This window comes from Aspergillus neoniger (assembly GCF_003184625.1).
Source record: "Aspergillus neoniger CBS 115656 unplaced genomic scaffold BO87scaffold_20, whole genome shotgun sequence".
NCBI classification, from domain to species: domain Eukaryota; kingdom Fungi; phylum Ascomycota; class Eurotiomycetes; order Eurotiales; family Aspergillaceae; genus Aspergillus; species Aspergillus neoniger.
Window position 1 is genome coordinate 625,191 of NW_020291148.1, and position 14,538 is coordinate 639,728.

Here is a 14,538-nt window from a genome sequence, read left to right on the forward strand (position 1 = left end):
CCAGAAAGATTCAAGTGGAATTTCACACGCACCGTCCGCCGCCAGTTTAACCCGCCAGCGCAAAACCTCTCACCGTCGTCAACCTCAACCACCCCCCCAAGCAACCGTCAAAATGGAGAACGAGAAGGGAGAGATCGTCGATCTGTATGTATCCATTCCTTTCAAATTTATTGCTTCGAGCTGTGATGGTTGCGGGAGATGGACATGGAGATATGGATGCGATTCGGTGCTCGATATACGATGACATGATATGGATTTGGGGATCACTATCGCGGATATGTGCGATGGATGGGGTGACATTATTGTCGATCGACGAGGAAGGACATAGTCCGATCTGGATTGGATTGGATCTACGATATGGAAAGAGAGGGACCTGAAATCGAAATATACGGAGAAGGGCAAGCAAGAGAAAGAGGAGGAAATACCGAACACCGATCGCATCGCATATCTCCATGACCATCACCATCACCCACCAACGCACATGCGCAATCGCCAAAGAAACAAGGCTAGGCAAGGGCAAAATGCTAATAATGCAATTACAGCTACGTCCCCCGCAAGTGCAGCGCCACCAACCGCATCATCAAGGCCAACGACCACGCCTCCGTCCAGATCTCCATCGCCAAGGTTGACGAGAACGGCCGCTACACCGGTGAGAACCACACCTACGCTCTGTGCGGTTTCATCCGTGCCCGTGGTGAGAGCGATGACTCCCTGAACCGCCTTGCCCAGCGTGACGGCTACGTCCGCAACGTCTGGACCGCTGCCCGTCAGCGCTAAGCTCTTTTCTCCTCCTTTTGTTTGAGAGAGTGACGTGCGGTGTTGGGATGAATTTGGAAGTGGGTGGTTATTGATGATGGTACGTTACCAACTATCTATCTATGACTTCCACCATGTGGGAGTTTGCTAGGCGCAAGACTAATGATATTGATGGTATAGGATGAAGATATTTAACTATATCTCCAAACAACAAAAAGGGAATCCTTTTCACAATGAAATGAAAAAACTTTTCTTAACTTTTCCATCAACAATTCAATTTCCATCCTGCTTTCATCTTTATTTCCTACACTTACCTTTTCCTTGGTCTCTTCCTCCACTTGAAAGTCGGGGTACCCTTTTCCTTTCTCGTCTGTAGCAAGCACACACTAGATATCATCTCTTATCATCATCGGCACATCAAGGCTTCCTCACTCCCCCCAATAAACCCCCGGAGAAGAGAAAGCAGAAGAAGGAAACCGTCATCTGGATTCCTCTTTTGTTCTCTTCTCTAGGTCAGGGGACATCCCATGAGTCAGGAGGTAGACAAGTAGAAATACGCACATCCACCGCCGAATATTACGCTTTACCGCCTGCTGAAGAGCCACTTTGCTGAGACTTGCATCGGGGCACAGATACGGGTGGGACATATCTATCTAGTTAAATCTCCTTAGGTATTTAGTAGAAGAAGAGAAAAGGAAATTGAAGTTTCAAAAACTGAATGCTTTTCATTTCTACTCGTAACCGTGGTCCTTCGTTTCGTAGTTCTCTCTTTCTTTTTTTTTTCTCTGTTTCGGGGTTCCTGTTTTGTGTGGTTTATATCACGTAGATCTATGTGGGAGTCATGATATCAAGGGTGGTGGTTCCAACATAAAAATAAGTAAGAAAGAAGTTCTGCCAATTTTTTTCTCTAGTCATTCGTTGCCTTCTAAATCTAGTCCTTCTCAAGTCTGACAGCAGGGTTGGACTCGATGAAGCCGAGATCGACCTTGTGGCCCAGGAGTTCTCGGATGTTGCTGACGCCGTATCTGGTACATTGTTAGTATCGAAGATCCATTCTGTATCGTGTTTGTTTCTGACTTACTTGATCATGGTAGGTCTCTCCAGACTCAATCCCCATCCGTAGACCTGCATGCCCTTGGGGATACCCATGGGTTCTAACATCTCCGGACGGAACATACCACTGTTTCCGATCTCCACCCACTTACCAAGGCCAGCGTGGTAACCGAAGATCTCCATACTGGGCTCGGTGTAGGGGTTGTAGGCCGGCTTGAAGCGGAGCTGGTGGATGCCCATCTTGGCGAAGAAGACCTCCATGAAGCCAATCAGACCACCAAGGGTGAGACCAAAGTCGGCAATAACACCCTCGATCTGGTGGAACTCGGCCAAGTGGGTGGCGTCGACCGCCTCGTTACGGAACACTCGGTCGATACTGAAGTATCTCGCCGGACGGGGGTTGGCCGCCAGCTTGTGCAGAACATATGTCGAAACCGAGGTGGTGTGTGTGCGGAGAACCAGCCGCAGCGCCTCGTCGGCATCCCAGGGGTAGCGGTAGCCAATGGATCCGTACTTGCCATTCTCGTGTACCTGGCGGACGTCCTCCCAGTACTGCTTGTAGTCGAGGGGCTTCTCCTGGGCGGCGTTCGAGGCCGGCTGGATGGACTTGATACGGTGAGGGTCGTTCTCTGGGTCCTCGCGGGGCGGGTCGGCCTTGACCGGGTCGGCGATGTAGAAGGTATCTTGAAGGTCACGGGCGGGGTGTTGCTGAGGGACGAAGAGGGCGTCGAAGTTCCAGAAGCCCGTCTCGACGAAACGGTTGGTGGGCATCTCCTCGAAACCCATTTCGAAGAAGATGTTGCGGAATTCCTGGCGCACCTTGTTCAGGGGGTGGAAAGCACCAGCGGGCGTGGGGGCACCCTTGGCCTTGAAGTTGTAGGGCTTCAGCTGGGCCGTCTTCCAGGAGCCGTTCATGAGCATCTCCGCGGTCAGGTCGGTCTCCTCCTTGACGAATTCGCGCGCGAACTTGGGACCCTTGGAGATCTTGAAGGAAATGACCTTCTGCAGGGCGACCAGCTTGCGCCGCTTCAGATCTGTGAGGGCCTTCTGGTCGTTCAGAGTCTGGGTGTTCTTGACCGTCAGCAACAACTCGCGGGTCTCGTCCACGATGGAGTCGGTCGTCGCCCGCAGAAGATCCTTATCCTTCTTGATCCAGCCCTTCTTGAAAGCATTACCCTGACCGATCTTGGCGTTGTCCTTTCCAACGACTCCGGGCAATTCGGCGATCTTCAATCCGTCCATGGCTGCCAACACGGCCTGGAACACTTTGGCTTCGTGACTGCCATTTGTGGCGATTTCATCACCTTCGGGGGTCAAGACAGCAACCTCTTTATCGAAGGTCTCATACTCGACCATCTGTCGAGAGGCTAGACGGTCGAGGGCGGCCTTGACGTTTAGTGAGGGGGTGGAGGGGAAGGCTTCGCTGGAGAGGATGGAGGCGTCGGACGCGGACAGGGCGTCCAGGATGGGGCTCGTCATATCGGTCGCCATGATTGCGAGTCGTGAACCCCGAGTCACGGATCTAAGGGGCGTAAAAGGGTGCTGAGAAGACCGACTGTGCGATTGGGGACTTCAATCAGATACTTGCCCACTTTCCGAAATTGTGACTCTTTCGGGCACCTCGTCGATTACGGCGAACGTCAAAGACCAGCTGTGCCGTCCCGTGACCGGCCGGTGGTTTTTACCCCGCCATCCGTTTGGCTGCTTTTCTCTTACTGATAGTTTAGTTGGAGTATAGAATTAAAACACTAATTATCGACATGTCATGACTCTTCAGATCGATCCCTCCGCAGTTTGTATGCATGCAGATGTGTATGTATCCTGGACGATCTCAGAATGAGGGGTCACCAGTCTGTCTCTCTTGTGCCAATGCAATACCCCATGGTCTTTGCTGCTTAGTTCCTGGCCACACACACCCCGGCGGCCGGTTCTGCAGCTGAGCAGAAGATGTTCGCATGATCTTGCTTGAAGATCAAGCGATCAGATCAACTGCAACTACTGAGGTGGTGGTGTCGCTAGTAACACTCGGTTGCCTCCCGACTTGCATTGGGAGGAGGGGGGTATTCAGAACCAAGAAGTGCGTGACAGAAACTGGAAAATGCAGCAGTCTGTGCAATGTAAATATAGCACGGGAGGACTTGATGATGCCGCTGGTGGAATAATTAGTACACATCAAGGGCCGAAACCTGAAGAATATATACTACTACTACCACCAGCGACTTATTCATTTCCTGCCAAACTCACGCTGAACATCAGGGCGAGCACTGCATTTATCTTTAATTATTACTCCCAGCCATGCCAATGATTGCGGATAGTTCCATACGTGCACCCTGCCCAGTAGTAGTTGTGTAGTGACTATGCCTCTGCTGTTCGACGAGCTGCAGCCTGCCACAATCCGAGATAGTAGCAAGTCCTAGAGGCTATCTCATGCAGCCACACTACCCAATATGGAGGAGTGTACTCCGCATCGACTATAACTCACCACGAAACACGAGCAAGAGCAAGGTTTTGAGAATATTTACCTAGCTGACGGATATTGCATCAGCGCTAGTGACCTTTTTTGTCTCCCGTGAGTCCCCAAGCGCAACGGCTCCGACCATAATCCGGGGACTCCGTAACTAAGTGACCTGAACGAAGGTTTGTCTAAACCATGCAGCTTTATTGCCATCAGTCGTGGTTGTTGGCAGATGGGCTAGATACCGCGCCTTTTAGTCCGATAGCCTTGGCCAATTTAGCTCCTCATCCGACAGTTAGGCGAGGCTTAAGGCGAGTTAGTCGCCCATTTAATTGCAGTAATTGGTGGCCAGGGCTATTCCACGTACTCATCCAGCAAGCACATCGATGTCACCGGATCATGACTGGCCCGCGTTTCTGGGAAATCTTGCTTTTCTAGACAGATTTTGAGCGGATCTCGAACAGTCGGTTTTTCCATCCATGAAGTCATTTCTCAAAGCAAGCTTCAGCGATTTGGTACTTTGATGGTCCAGACGTGGCCCGAGACTGCTAATAGGTAGACCAGAATCTTAAGGATGTACTATGTATGTATGTATGCATGGTAGGGCGCAACCCACCCCGGTCACCCGGGGAAGAAATTGTTAGCACCCCATGATGGATCAAAGTCTGATACATCTCGCATGTCGCTGGACAAGAACAGCAGCACCGCCTCGATGAGTAGAAAAGACGATACACACATACATACAGATAACCTGTATGTATGTATCGGGGATCCTTACAGTAACAACCTTGAACCTCGCATGAGAGTCCCAGACGGGCCTAGCTCGTGGGGCTAAAGAAGGCCCTCCTAATTTTACTGGGTCTGATTGGCCATTCCGTGGAACAGATGGGTCTCGCACGCGAACGTTGGGTCTGGACTGGGCGCCGTCGACGCCTCGGGGATCTTGTCGATACACATTCCCCGTATGAAGATTACCTCACCCTCTCATTCTTGGCCATTCTTCCTGAAAACTCGCTGGCACTGCCCTCTACCATGTGTATTCTCCCATACTTGGAACCTCTCTTGCTTCGCTTTCACCATTCTCCCTCCCCCACCATGACGCTGAGGACCGACGCCTCCGGTTCGGAGCGAGAGCCCGACTCAGGTCTCAAACCCGGATGGGAAGTCTAAAATTCAGAGTTGACCGACGAACCTTGGTCTTGGGACCTTGCTACTTCGCATACTAGCATTTAGGGGATCCGTAAGGTATCCGACGACCCGGGAATTTTCCAGACTGAACTTATCCGATGAACGCGAGGGCTGATTCATGCAGTCAAATAGGCAGCAGCTCGGTAGTTAAGAACCCAAATCCACAGAGGATCTTCACGCAAGGTCAACTATCCGGTTAGGCAGTAGGACGGAGTACGGAGTAGCACTACTGACTTACCTATACCGTGTGCCCTCGTCGTTCCTGAATAGACTTGGGTTGGTTGATCTACTCCCTGATCATCCCCGATCAACGGTTAACGAGATTGATGGACCACTTCCCGTGGCATGGAAAGCGGCAGGTTTGTTTCCTGTTCCTGCACCTCCTTGTTCAGTAGTGTTTAGACCAGGGGGGGGCTGTGGAATTTTGCTCGCCCTGTCATCCTGTCATGGCCTCTCCTGCGGGCATTTCCCTTCCCAAACCCAGCAAGCCATGAAATTGTCGGGCGTGTGATAGGTAATCTTAACCGGGGCCGACTCAAGCCAGCTAACTTGCTGGAACCACGGAAAATCGATCGCCACTAGTCTTGGAGCCGATCAGCTGCGTTCCAATCATGACACGCTGGGTATGGAGCATAGCGAAAAGGTCAACCATCAACACGCGCGCATGGCGGACTGACCGTAAAATTGGCGTATTGGGGCTGTCTCTTCGATGAATTTTAGCAGGGCGTGTGAGTGAGTGTGGCTTTGCTGATTCTGGCGGAGCCAAATCTCTTTTTATCTTTCCACCCCCAAAAGAACTATCGACTAGCGTTGATTGCCCCGGAAGGTATAAAGTGACTTTGGGCCTTTGATGAAGAGAAGAGGAAGACGCAGCAAAAGTACATCCGTACCTGCCTGACTTCTTCGAGCCAAAAGCAGGAATGCCCGTGCGTTACAGGGCACCAAGCCTGCAGAGGGTTGTGGAATTGATGGAGGTAGAACACGGTGTCGACGGGTTCTTTCCCGGAGGTTTCTTATGCCCACGCACCCACGTTTCAAAGGCGCACACACACCCAGGGCACACAGGATATTGAGGTGAGACACCCAAGGGACCACTTGCTATAATTATTCTCTTGAGACATGGTAGTAGCTTTGGTTACTTCCTTTCCTGGTGATAGTGGCAGTTCGATAGGTTAAAAAAAAAGCAAAGAAAAGTTGTGGTCAATATCCACCTTGAATAGGCGCCTGTTGAACTTGAGACCGGATCCCAAGGGTCCTATCATATCTCGCTGCGTACCTGCTAGTGCTTCTGTAGTGAGAAGGGAGAGAGATGAGACCCAAGGTCGCACATACAGGCGAAAATTGCAGGCGAAGGAAATAAGTAAAGAGAAGGAGAGAAAAAAAAAGAAAAAGTAAGCAAGAATCTGGAATTCTGTGACAGATAAATAAATAGATAGATGGAGCCGATCATCGATCACCGACCAGATAGATTCTTATTATTTTTCTTTTCTTTTCCTAACTTAACTTGCCGTATACATACAGTAGTAGGAATTCTGCGGGGAAATAAACACCACACATCTAAGGCGGCAGGCAGACAGAGGACGTGGCGGATTAGACGGCATCGGGGGACGGTTTCGGAGGGGGGACCCAGGCACGCCTCGCTGAAGGCCGCTAAACTCTACCCAACTAGTGGTCCCTGGTGCCTGCCTGACCAGTCAGTACATAGTATGGTGTCTATGAGTTTAGTACAGTATCTAGTAGTTGGTTTGAAATCATGTATTTACCCAAGCAGGCAAAGTTTCGGTCCTGTTCACTAATAATGATGTTTTTGGGGAAATAAAAAAAAATAAAATGTTCCTCAGGCATCTATCTACTGGGTTGGGTTTGCTGCCAGCTTTGCCAGGCCAGTTACTCAAGTAAAAGTAGATTCTTTCCCGACTGAGCGATTCGCCATCGGTTTCTCCTTGGGAATCGCCGCCTTAGGGCGGTGTTTCTTTCTGTTGTGTGGGTTATTTTATTTGATTTTACTTAGCTCTTTTGTTGATTGATATCTTATTATATTTCAGATTTAATTAATCCTTCCTGTCTAATTGTATTGAATACTCCATAAATGCGAACGATATGTACTACTACCACTGCTGTGAAATTCTAGTGGAAGTGACAGAAGATCTTAAACTGAGAATTAATTCCTGAGGGGGAAGACAAGAATTAGCGATAGTGGGAAATAAGAACTACTAAATGGCCCAAAAGGTTTAAAATTAAATAAAAAAAGTAAAATAGGGGGAAAAGGCCCAAAGAAAAGGTAAGGAAAAAGGGAAGACAGAGCCACCGATGGCAGAGGTTTAACTAGTGTACCTTGAAGTGTAAGTAGCAGCTACCAGCTTCGCAAGTAGCGACCAGCAGCCAGCCAGAAGGCCACAAACCGACTCTTGACTTTAACCAACAAAACCAGACCAAACCAGACCAGACCAAACCTATCCGGCCATCCATTCATTCCTATTCCTTATTCTCCATCCATCCATCCATCCATTTCATCCCATCCCATCAAATCGGTCCAACCCCTCTCCTCCCCCCATCTCGTTACTGCTGCTGCTGCTGCTACTGCTGCTTGCTTTGCTCTCTTCCCTTTCTCGCCCACATCTCTTCCCGTCCACTGAAAGTTCGCTTTCTGCTTCATGCGAACATAATTATCCTCCCTTATCCTTAACACCCATTATTATTATTTTATTATTTTATTATTATCTTTTATTTATCCTCGCTGTTATTATTATTATTTGCTGCAGTTTAGACTTTCCTGGCTTTTCGCCTCTTTTCCCACCTTTCTCTCTCTCTCTCACCCTCACTCCCCCCCTTCTTCCTCAGCAGCAGAGGAAAGAAGCAGCATCGACACAAACAACCAAATCCTGCTTGCTTCTTCATTTTTCCTTTCCTCACACTTTCGTCTTCCTCTTACTCACAACTCCCACTCTTTTCCATTCTCACGCTCTCCCTTCGCCTTCTCGCTGACTGATCGAATCTCTCACTCCGCTCCAGTCCAAACCGAACTTTGCCCCCTTTCGGTGCTCTTTCGTGTGCCCATTCTATCTCCCCTTCTCTCTCTCTCTCTCTCTCTCTCTCTCTCTCTCTCTCTCTCTCTCTCCCTCTCCCTCTCCCTCTCCCTCTCCCTCTCCCTCCTCCCCGCCCGACCTTTCAGCTGCTCACGCACTCTTCCCTCTTTGTCTGCAACTGTCCTGCCCGCTTGAATCTTATCCGTCCGTCTGGTTTCTTGGTCCTGTTCCCAAGGCCTTTCCCGATCACCACCAACAACCACACTTCCCTCCCCCCCCCTTGCCCACACCACAAACCCACCGATCTTGAACCTCTTCGACCTCTCGCCCTCTCCACAAGACACCCCATGTCGTCCTAGCAGTGTCGCCCGATCATTCGTGTGTCAGTAACACGGCTCCCCGTCAGGTAAGCTAATTCATAGCCTGCCCGTTCGAATACCATTCTTGTTGCTTTCCCACTTTACTTCCGTTTTCCCTCCCTCTCTCCTCTTCTTCCCCCCCCCCCCCATCCTCATCCATCCATTTCGATTTTCATCGCCTTTCCCTTCCTTCCCTTCCTCCTCCCCTGCCGTCCTTTTCCCTCCTCTTTCTTCCCTCCTCCCCCCTTCAGCGTTCGACTCCTCCGAACCTCTCTCTTTTTTTTCTATTTCCCTTTTCTTTCTTTCCTTTTATTACCCGTCCAATCATTGTCCAACATCCACATTTTTCCTCTTTTCCTTTTTCTCATTCCCATTTATTCTCCATTGATGGCTTTTCCCCTCATTCCCCTTCTTCGCCCTTTTTTGACCTCCGCTTCTCGATAATTTTGTTTTACCATTTGGATCCTTCCCAAAAATCTTTTTCTTGGATTTTTCCTGGGGGTTTACCGTTTTCCCTTTTTATACATCTCTCCCCTCTTTTGAGGTGTCTCCAAATCTTATTATTTTCGGAGTCGACTCCCGTCACCTCTCGATAGACTTTCGCCCTTCCTCCTATCTCCCCTCCCATCTCCATCTCCATCTCATGTCCTTCATCCTACGCGCTTTCTGAATTTTTTTCTTACCTTCCATTTTTTGCCTTTATTTTTATTATCACCTCTCTATCACCTTGAATATTTCTCACATGCGGTGTGGCAATTTTTAGACGCATCGGGGATCGAACAGAAATTTCTTCACGACCTGCATATGTACTTATGTCCGTTATTTACTGAGACGTCCTAGGGCACAATGGCTGGCGCGGACGAAACGCTCGCGGCCGCTGCTGCCATCCTGAGAGGTCTTGCGAAAGAAACTCCTTCCTCCAGCGCTCCTCCCTTCGACTTCGAATTCTCCCACCCTCCCGCCAATGGCTACGACACAAAACTCGCAAAACTCCCGGGGGAATCGAGTTCGGCAAAGGCGGCTTTTGAACAGGAGTTGGAAGCTTTGGTCCGACGAGTCCGTCATCTGGAATTCCAAAATGTCAGTCACCACCAGTCAACCCCCAAATCCTCCCAGTCCTGTCTCACTCCCGGCGAGGAGGACGCTGATTTCCTCTGGTCCTTTGGTCTCTCTCGTGTTTCGTCCCGTGACGGTTCTGACTCTTGCCTCTCACAGCATCAAAAAACACAACAACCACCCCATGGATCCAGGCGATCGGCCATCGAACCGGAAGACCACGAAGTGGAGGAAGACATCGATGATGAGGAGAGTGATGAAGATGAGGAATTGAACTCAAGGACACGTTTGGTACGCGAGGAGGATATCAGCTACCTACGGAATCATGTCCAGAAACAAGCGGAGGAAATAAGTTTTCAGAAGGATATCATTGCTCAGGTCCGTGACGAATTACAACAACAGGAGGAGCAAACACGACGGGCTTTGACCAAGGTCGAAAACGAAGATGTGGTCTTGCTGGAGCGGGAGCTACGCAAGCACCAGCAGGCCAACGAAGCGTTCCAAAAGGCCCTCCGGGAAATCGGCGGCATCATTACCCAGGTCGCAAATGGTGACCTCTCCATGAAGGTGCAGATTCACCCGTTGGAGATGGACCCCGAAATTGCCACTTTCAAGCGTACAATCAACACCATGATGGACCAACTACAAGTCTTCGGTAGCGAGGTGTCGCGAGTCGCACGAGAGGTCGGAACAGAGGGCATACTAGGTGGTCAGGCTCAGATCACTGGGGTGCATGGTATCTGGAAAGAGTTGACGGAGAACGTCAACATAATGGCCAAGAATCTCACCGATCAGGTCCGTGAAATCGCTGCGGTCACGACAGCGGTCGCCCACGGTGACCTGAGCCAGAAGATCGAAAGCCGGGCCCAGGGTGAAATTTTGGAACTGCAACAGACGATCAACACCATGGTGGACCAGCTAAGAACATTTGCAACGGAGGTCACCCGCGTCGCGCGTGACGTCGGTACGGAAGGTGTGCTTGGTGGACAGGCCCAAATCGAAGGGGTACAAGGCATGTGGAACGAACTCACGGTGAATGTCAACGCCATGGCGAACAATCTTACGACACAAGTGCGAGATATCGCCACGGTTACCAAGGCTGTGGCGAAGGGTGACTTGACGCAGAAGGTTCAGGCGAACTGCAAGGGGGAGATCGCAGAGTTGAAGAATATCATCAATTCCATGGTTGACCAACTACGGCAGTTCGCACAAGAAGTCACCAAGATCGCCAAGGAGGTCGGTACGGATGGTGTCCTGGGTGGTCAAGCCACCGTCAACGATGTGGAGGGCACATGGAAGGATCTAACCGAAAATGTCAACCGTATGGCCAACAACCTGACCACCCAGGTCAGGGAGATCGCCGACGTGACCACCGCCGTCGCCAAGGGTGATTTGACAAAGAAGGTGACGGCGAATGTCCAAGGTGAAATCCTGGATTTGAAGAGCACGATCAACGGCATGGTGGACCGGCTGAATACCTTTGCCTTCGAAGTCAGCAAGGTCGCACGTGAAGTCGGCACGGATGGTACACTGGGCGGTCAAGCCAAGGTTGATAATGTGGAAGGCAAATGGAAGGATCTAACCGACAACGTGAACACCATGGCCCAGAATCTGACCTCTCAAGTGCGGAGTATATCAGACGTTACGCAAGCCATTGCAAAGGGTGACCTGAGCAAGAAGATCGAGGTCCATGCGCAAGGAGAAATACTCACGTTGAAGGTCACCATCAACCACATGGTTGACCGACTGGCCAAATTCGCAACTGAACTGAAGAAGGTGGCCCGCGATGTCGGCGTGGATGGCAAGATGGGTGGTCAAGCTAACGTCGAAGGAATCGCTGGAACATGGAAGGAGATTACAGAAGACGTCAATACCATGGCCGAAAACCTGACGTCGCAGGTGCGCGCATTCGGTGAGATTACGGATGCCGCCACGGACGGCGATTTCACCAAGCTCATCACGGTCAACGCGTCCGGCGAAATGGATGAGTTGAAGCGGAAGATCAACAAGATGGTTTCCAACCTCCGAGACAGTATTCAACGTAACACGGCTGCCAGGGAAGCTGCAGAATTGGCCAACCGCACCAAATCCGAGTTCCTTGCGAACATGAGTCACGAGATTCGGACGCCCATGAACGGTATCATCGGGATGACGCAGTTGACCTTGGACACTGATGATCTCAAGCCGTATACTCGAGAGATGTTGAATGTCGTGCACAACCTGGCAAACAGCTTGCTCACCATTATTGATGACATACTCGATATCTCCAAGATCGAAGCGAACCGTATGGTGATCGAGAGCATCCCGTTCACCGTGAGGGGAACCGTCTTCAACGCCCTGAAGACGTTAGCCGTCAAGGCCAACGAGAAGTTCCTGAGTTTGACGTACCAGGTGGACAACACCGTTCCTGACTATGTCATCGGTGATCCCTTCCGTCTGCGGCAGATCATCCTCAATCTTGTCGGCAACGCCATCAAGTTCACCGAGCACGGCGAGGTCAAGCTCACTATCTGCAAATCTGATCGAGAGCAGTGCGCGGCAGATGAGTATGCGTTCGAATTCTCCGTCTCCGACACAGGTATCGGTATTGAGGAGGACAAGCTAGACCTCATCTTCGACACCTTCCAGCAGGCCGACGGATCGACTACCAGGAGGTTTGGTGGAACCGGTCTTGGTCTGTCCATCTCCAAGCGCCTAGTGAACCTGATGGGTGGTGATGTTTGGGTCACTTCGGAATATGGCCATGGCAGTACCTTCCACTTCACCTGCGTGGTCAAACTGGCGGACCAGTCTTTGAGCGTCATCGCCTCGCAGCTGATGCCGTACAAGAACCACCGTGTCCTTTTCATCGACAAGGGCGAGAATGGTGGCCAGGCCGAAAATGTGATGAAGATGCTCAAACAGATCGACCTAGAACCGTTAGTGGTGCGGAATGAGGATCATGTCCCTCCGCCTGAGATCCAGGACCCGTCCGGCAAAGAATCCGGCCATGCCTATGATGTGATAATCGTGGACTCGGTGGCCACTGCTCGGCTGCTGCGGACGTTCGATGACTTCAAGTACGTTCCTATTGTCTTGGTATGCCCGCTGGTCTGCGTCAGTTTGAAGTCTGCCCTCGACCTCGGTATCAGCTCCTATATGACCACGCCCTGTCAGCCGATTGATCTCGGTAATGGTATGCTGCCTGCTCTTGAGGGACGGTCTACACCCATCACTACGGACCACTCCCGGTCGTTCGACATCCTTCTGGCGGAGGACAACGACGTCAATCAGAAGCTGGCTGTGAAGATACTCGAGAAACACAACCACAACGTTTCTGTCGTCAGCAACGGTCTCGAGGCTGTAGAAGCCGTAAAGCAACGGCGCTACGATGTTATTCTGATGGATGTCCAGATGCCAGTCATGGGTGGCTTCGAAGCCACTGGCAAGATCCGGGAGTATGAGAGGGAAAGTGGTCTCAGCCGGACACCGATCATCGCGCTAACTGCACACGCCATGTTGGGTGATCGAGAGAAGTGTATCCAGGCCCAGATGGATGAGTACCTGTCGAAACCTCTGAAGCAGAACCAGATGATGCAGACCATCCTCAAATGTGCTACGTTAGGTGGTTCCCTTTTGGAGAAGAGCAAGGAGTCGCGCATCTCAAGTAGTGGTGAAATGCACCCGGTCCATCACAGTGGGCCTGATGGCAAGAGCCAACAGCGCCCGGGTTTGGAACCTCGATCCGTGACCGCGACCAGTACCATTAATCGTGGTGGTGGCCTCGCAAGCCCAAATGACCGAGCGGATGAGCTTGCCGTCGAAAGGGTGAGTCTTGCACCTGCACAGTTGCGAAAAGGACCTTTGTCATACTAATGGGTTCTACCAGGCACTGCTGCGGTCCAACAGCTCGTGAGACGCTCTCAAGATATCCTTTCGCTTGTTTTCCTTTCATCTTTCCGAATGGCTTCGATGCAAACCTTATACCCTATCTCTTTATGCTGCGCCTGTAAGAAATGTTCTTTGGCCTGGTGACCTATTCTTGGCACCCCATCTCGTTTTATTCCTCTCAGTTTCCCTTCGGGAAAACTTACATCTTATGTCCCACCGCATACGCCGTCCGCTTTCGCTTCGTTTCCCCAGCTTCTCGGTCGATTTTCCTGCTTTTGCATACGTTTGTCGCTGGTAACATTGTCGACAGCCGAGCCATGGCATTTCTCATTTTGCCTCTCTCTTCTTCCCTTTCTCATCTGCCTATACTATAGTGTGTTTTGATTTCGGTTGTTACTGTTTATGCCAGTAAACCTCTGGTGTAAGGTGTTTGGCGCAAGGAACCACAGGCGGGGTTTCTCCATATAAACCTGCGGCATGGAATGAAGACAAATACAGGCGAGTCAAGCAATGGTCAAGGGAGCCAGCATCCTTCTGCTTTTGCTTGCGGAAATTCTCTTGCATATGTTCCAGTTATTTGCCCGGCAGCTCTTTTTTCTCTTCTCATCTAAACTCGTTCCCCCTTCTAACGCATGCTTTTTGCGACCCGAGTCATCTTCTCCTTCCTATTTGTATTGTATTTAATCTTTTCACACTAGCAGATGAGCCCCTTGGTTGGGGATCAGGAAGACCTGAATCAGCCATAACTTTTCCTTTTCTTCTACTATTTTTCATT

At 50.6% G+C, this 14,538-nt stretch overlaps 3 protein-coding genes across 3 annotated transcripts; 2 read left to right on the forward strand and 1 right to left on the reverse strand.

Annotated features, from left to right (window-relative positions):
- The first annotated feature begins 23 nt into the window (after window positions 1-23).
- Window positions 24-1,046, forward strand: rps21 (40S ribosomal protein eS21). The gene is made up of 3 exons (XM_025629650.1): window positions 24-144; window positions 543-856; window positions 937-1,046. The coding sequence occupies exons 1-2, from the start codon at window positions 113-115 to the stop codon at window positions 775-777; spliced, it is 267 nt and encodes an 88-aa protein (XP_025478870.1). The 5' UTR covers window positions 24-112; the 3' UTR covers window positions 778-856; window positions 937-1,046.
- A 441-nt stretch (window positions 1,047-1,487) lies between these two features.
- Window positions 1,488-3,520, reverse strand: BO87DRAFT_361215 (phenylalanine--tRNA ligase subunit alpha). The gene is made up of 2 exons (XM_025621579.1): window positions 1,838-3,520; window positions 1,488-1,781 (listed from the first exon to the last, which is right to left on the reverse strand). The coding sequence occupies exons 1-2, from the start codon at window positions 3,298-3,300 to the stop codon at window positions 1,688-1,690; spliced, it is 1,557 nt and encodes a 518-aa protein (XP_025478871.1). The 5' UTR covers window positions 3,301-3,520; the 3' UTR covers window positions 1,488-1,687.
- A 6,163-nt stretch (window positions 3,521-9,683) lies between these two features.
- tcsC (putative two-component osmosensing histidine kinase (Bos1)) lies at window positions 9,684-13,788 on the forward strand (the record flags this gene model as incomplete). The annotated part of the gene is made up of 2 exons (XM_025619510.1): window positions 9,684-13,700; window positions 13,762-13,788. 2 exons carry the CDS (start codon window positions 9,684-9,686, stop codon window positions 13,786-13,788), a joined length of 4,044 nt encoding a protein of 1,347 aa, XP_025478872.1.
- Window positions 13,789-14,538: the final 750 nt, after the last annotated feature.

Bases quoted from the DNA above. Each gene is read 5' to 3' on its own strand.
- rps21 (XM_025629650.1), top strand. From the start codon at position 113: ATGGAGAACGAGAAGGGAGAGATCGTCGATCT. The intron at 145-542 runs GTATGTATCCAT...ATGCAATTACAG, and splicing joins AAGGGAGAGATCGTCGATCT to CTACGTCCCCCGCAAGTGCA.
- BO87DRAFT_361215 (XM_025621579.1), bottom strand. From the start codon at position 3,300: ATGGCGACCGATATGACGAGCCCCATCCTGGACGCCCTGTCCGCGTCC. The intron at 1,782-1,837 runs GTAAGTCAGAAA...ACAATGTACCAG, and splicing joins GAGAGACCTACCATGATCAA to ATACGGCGTCAGCAACATCC.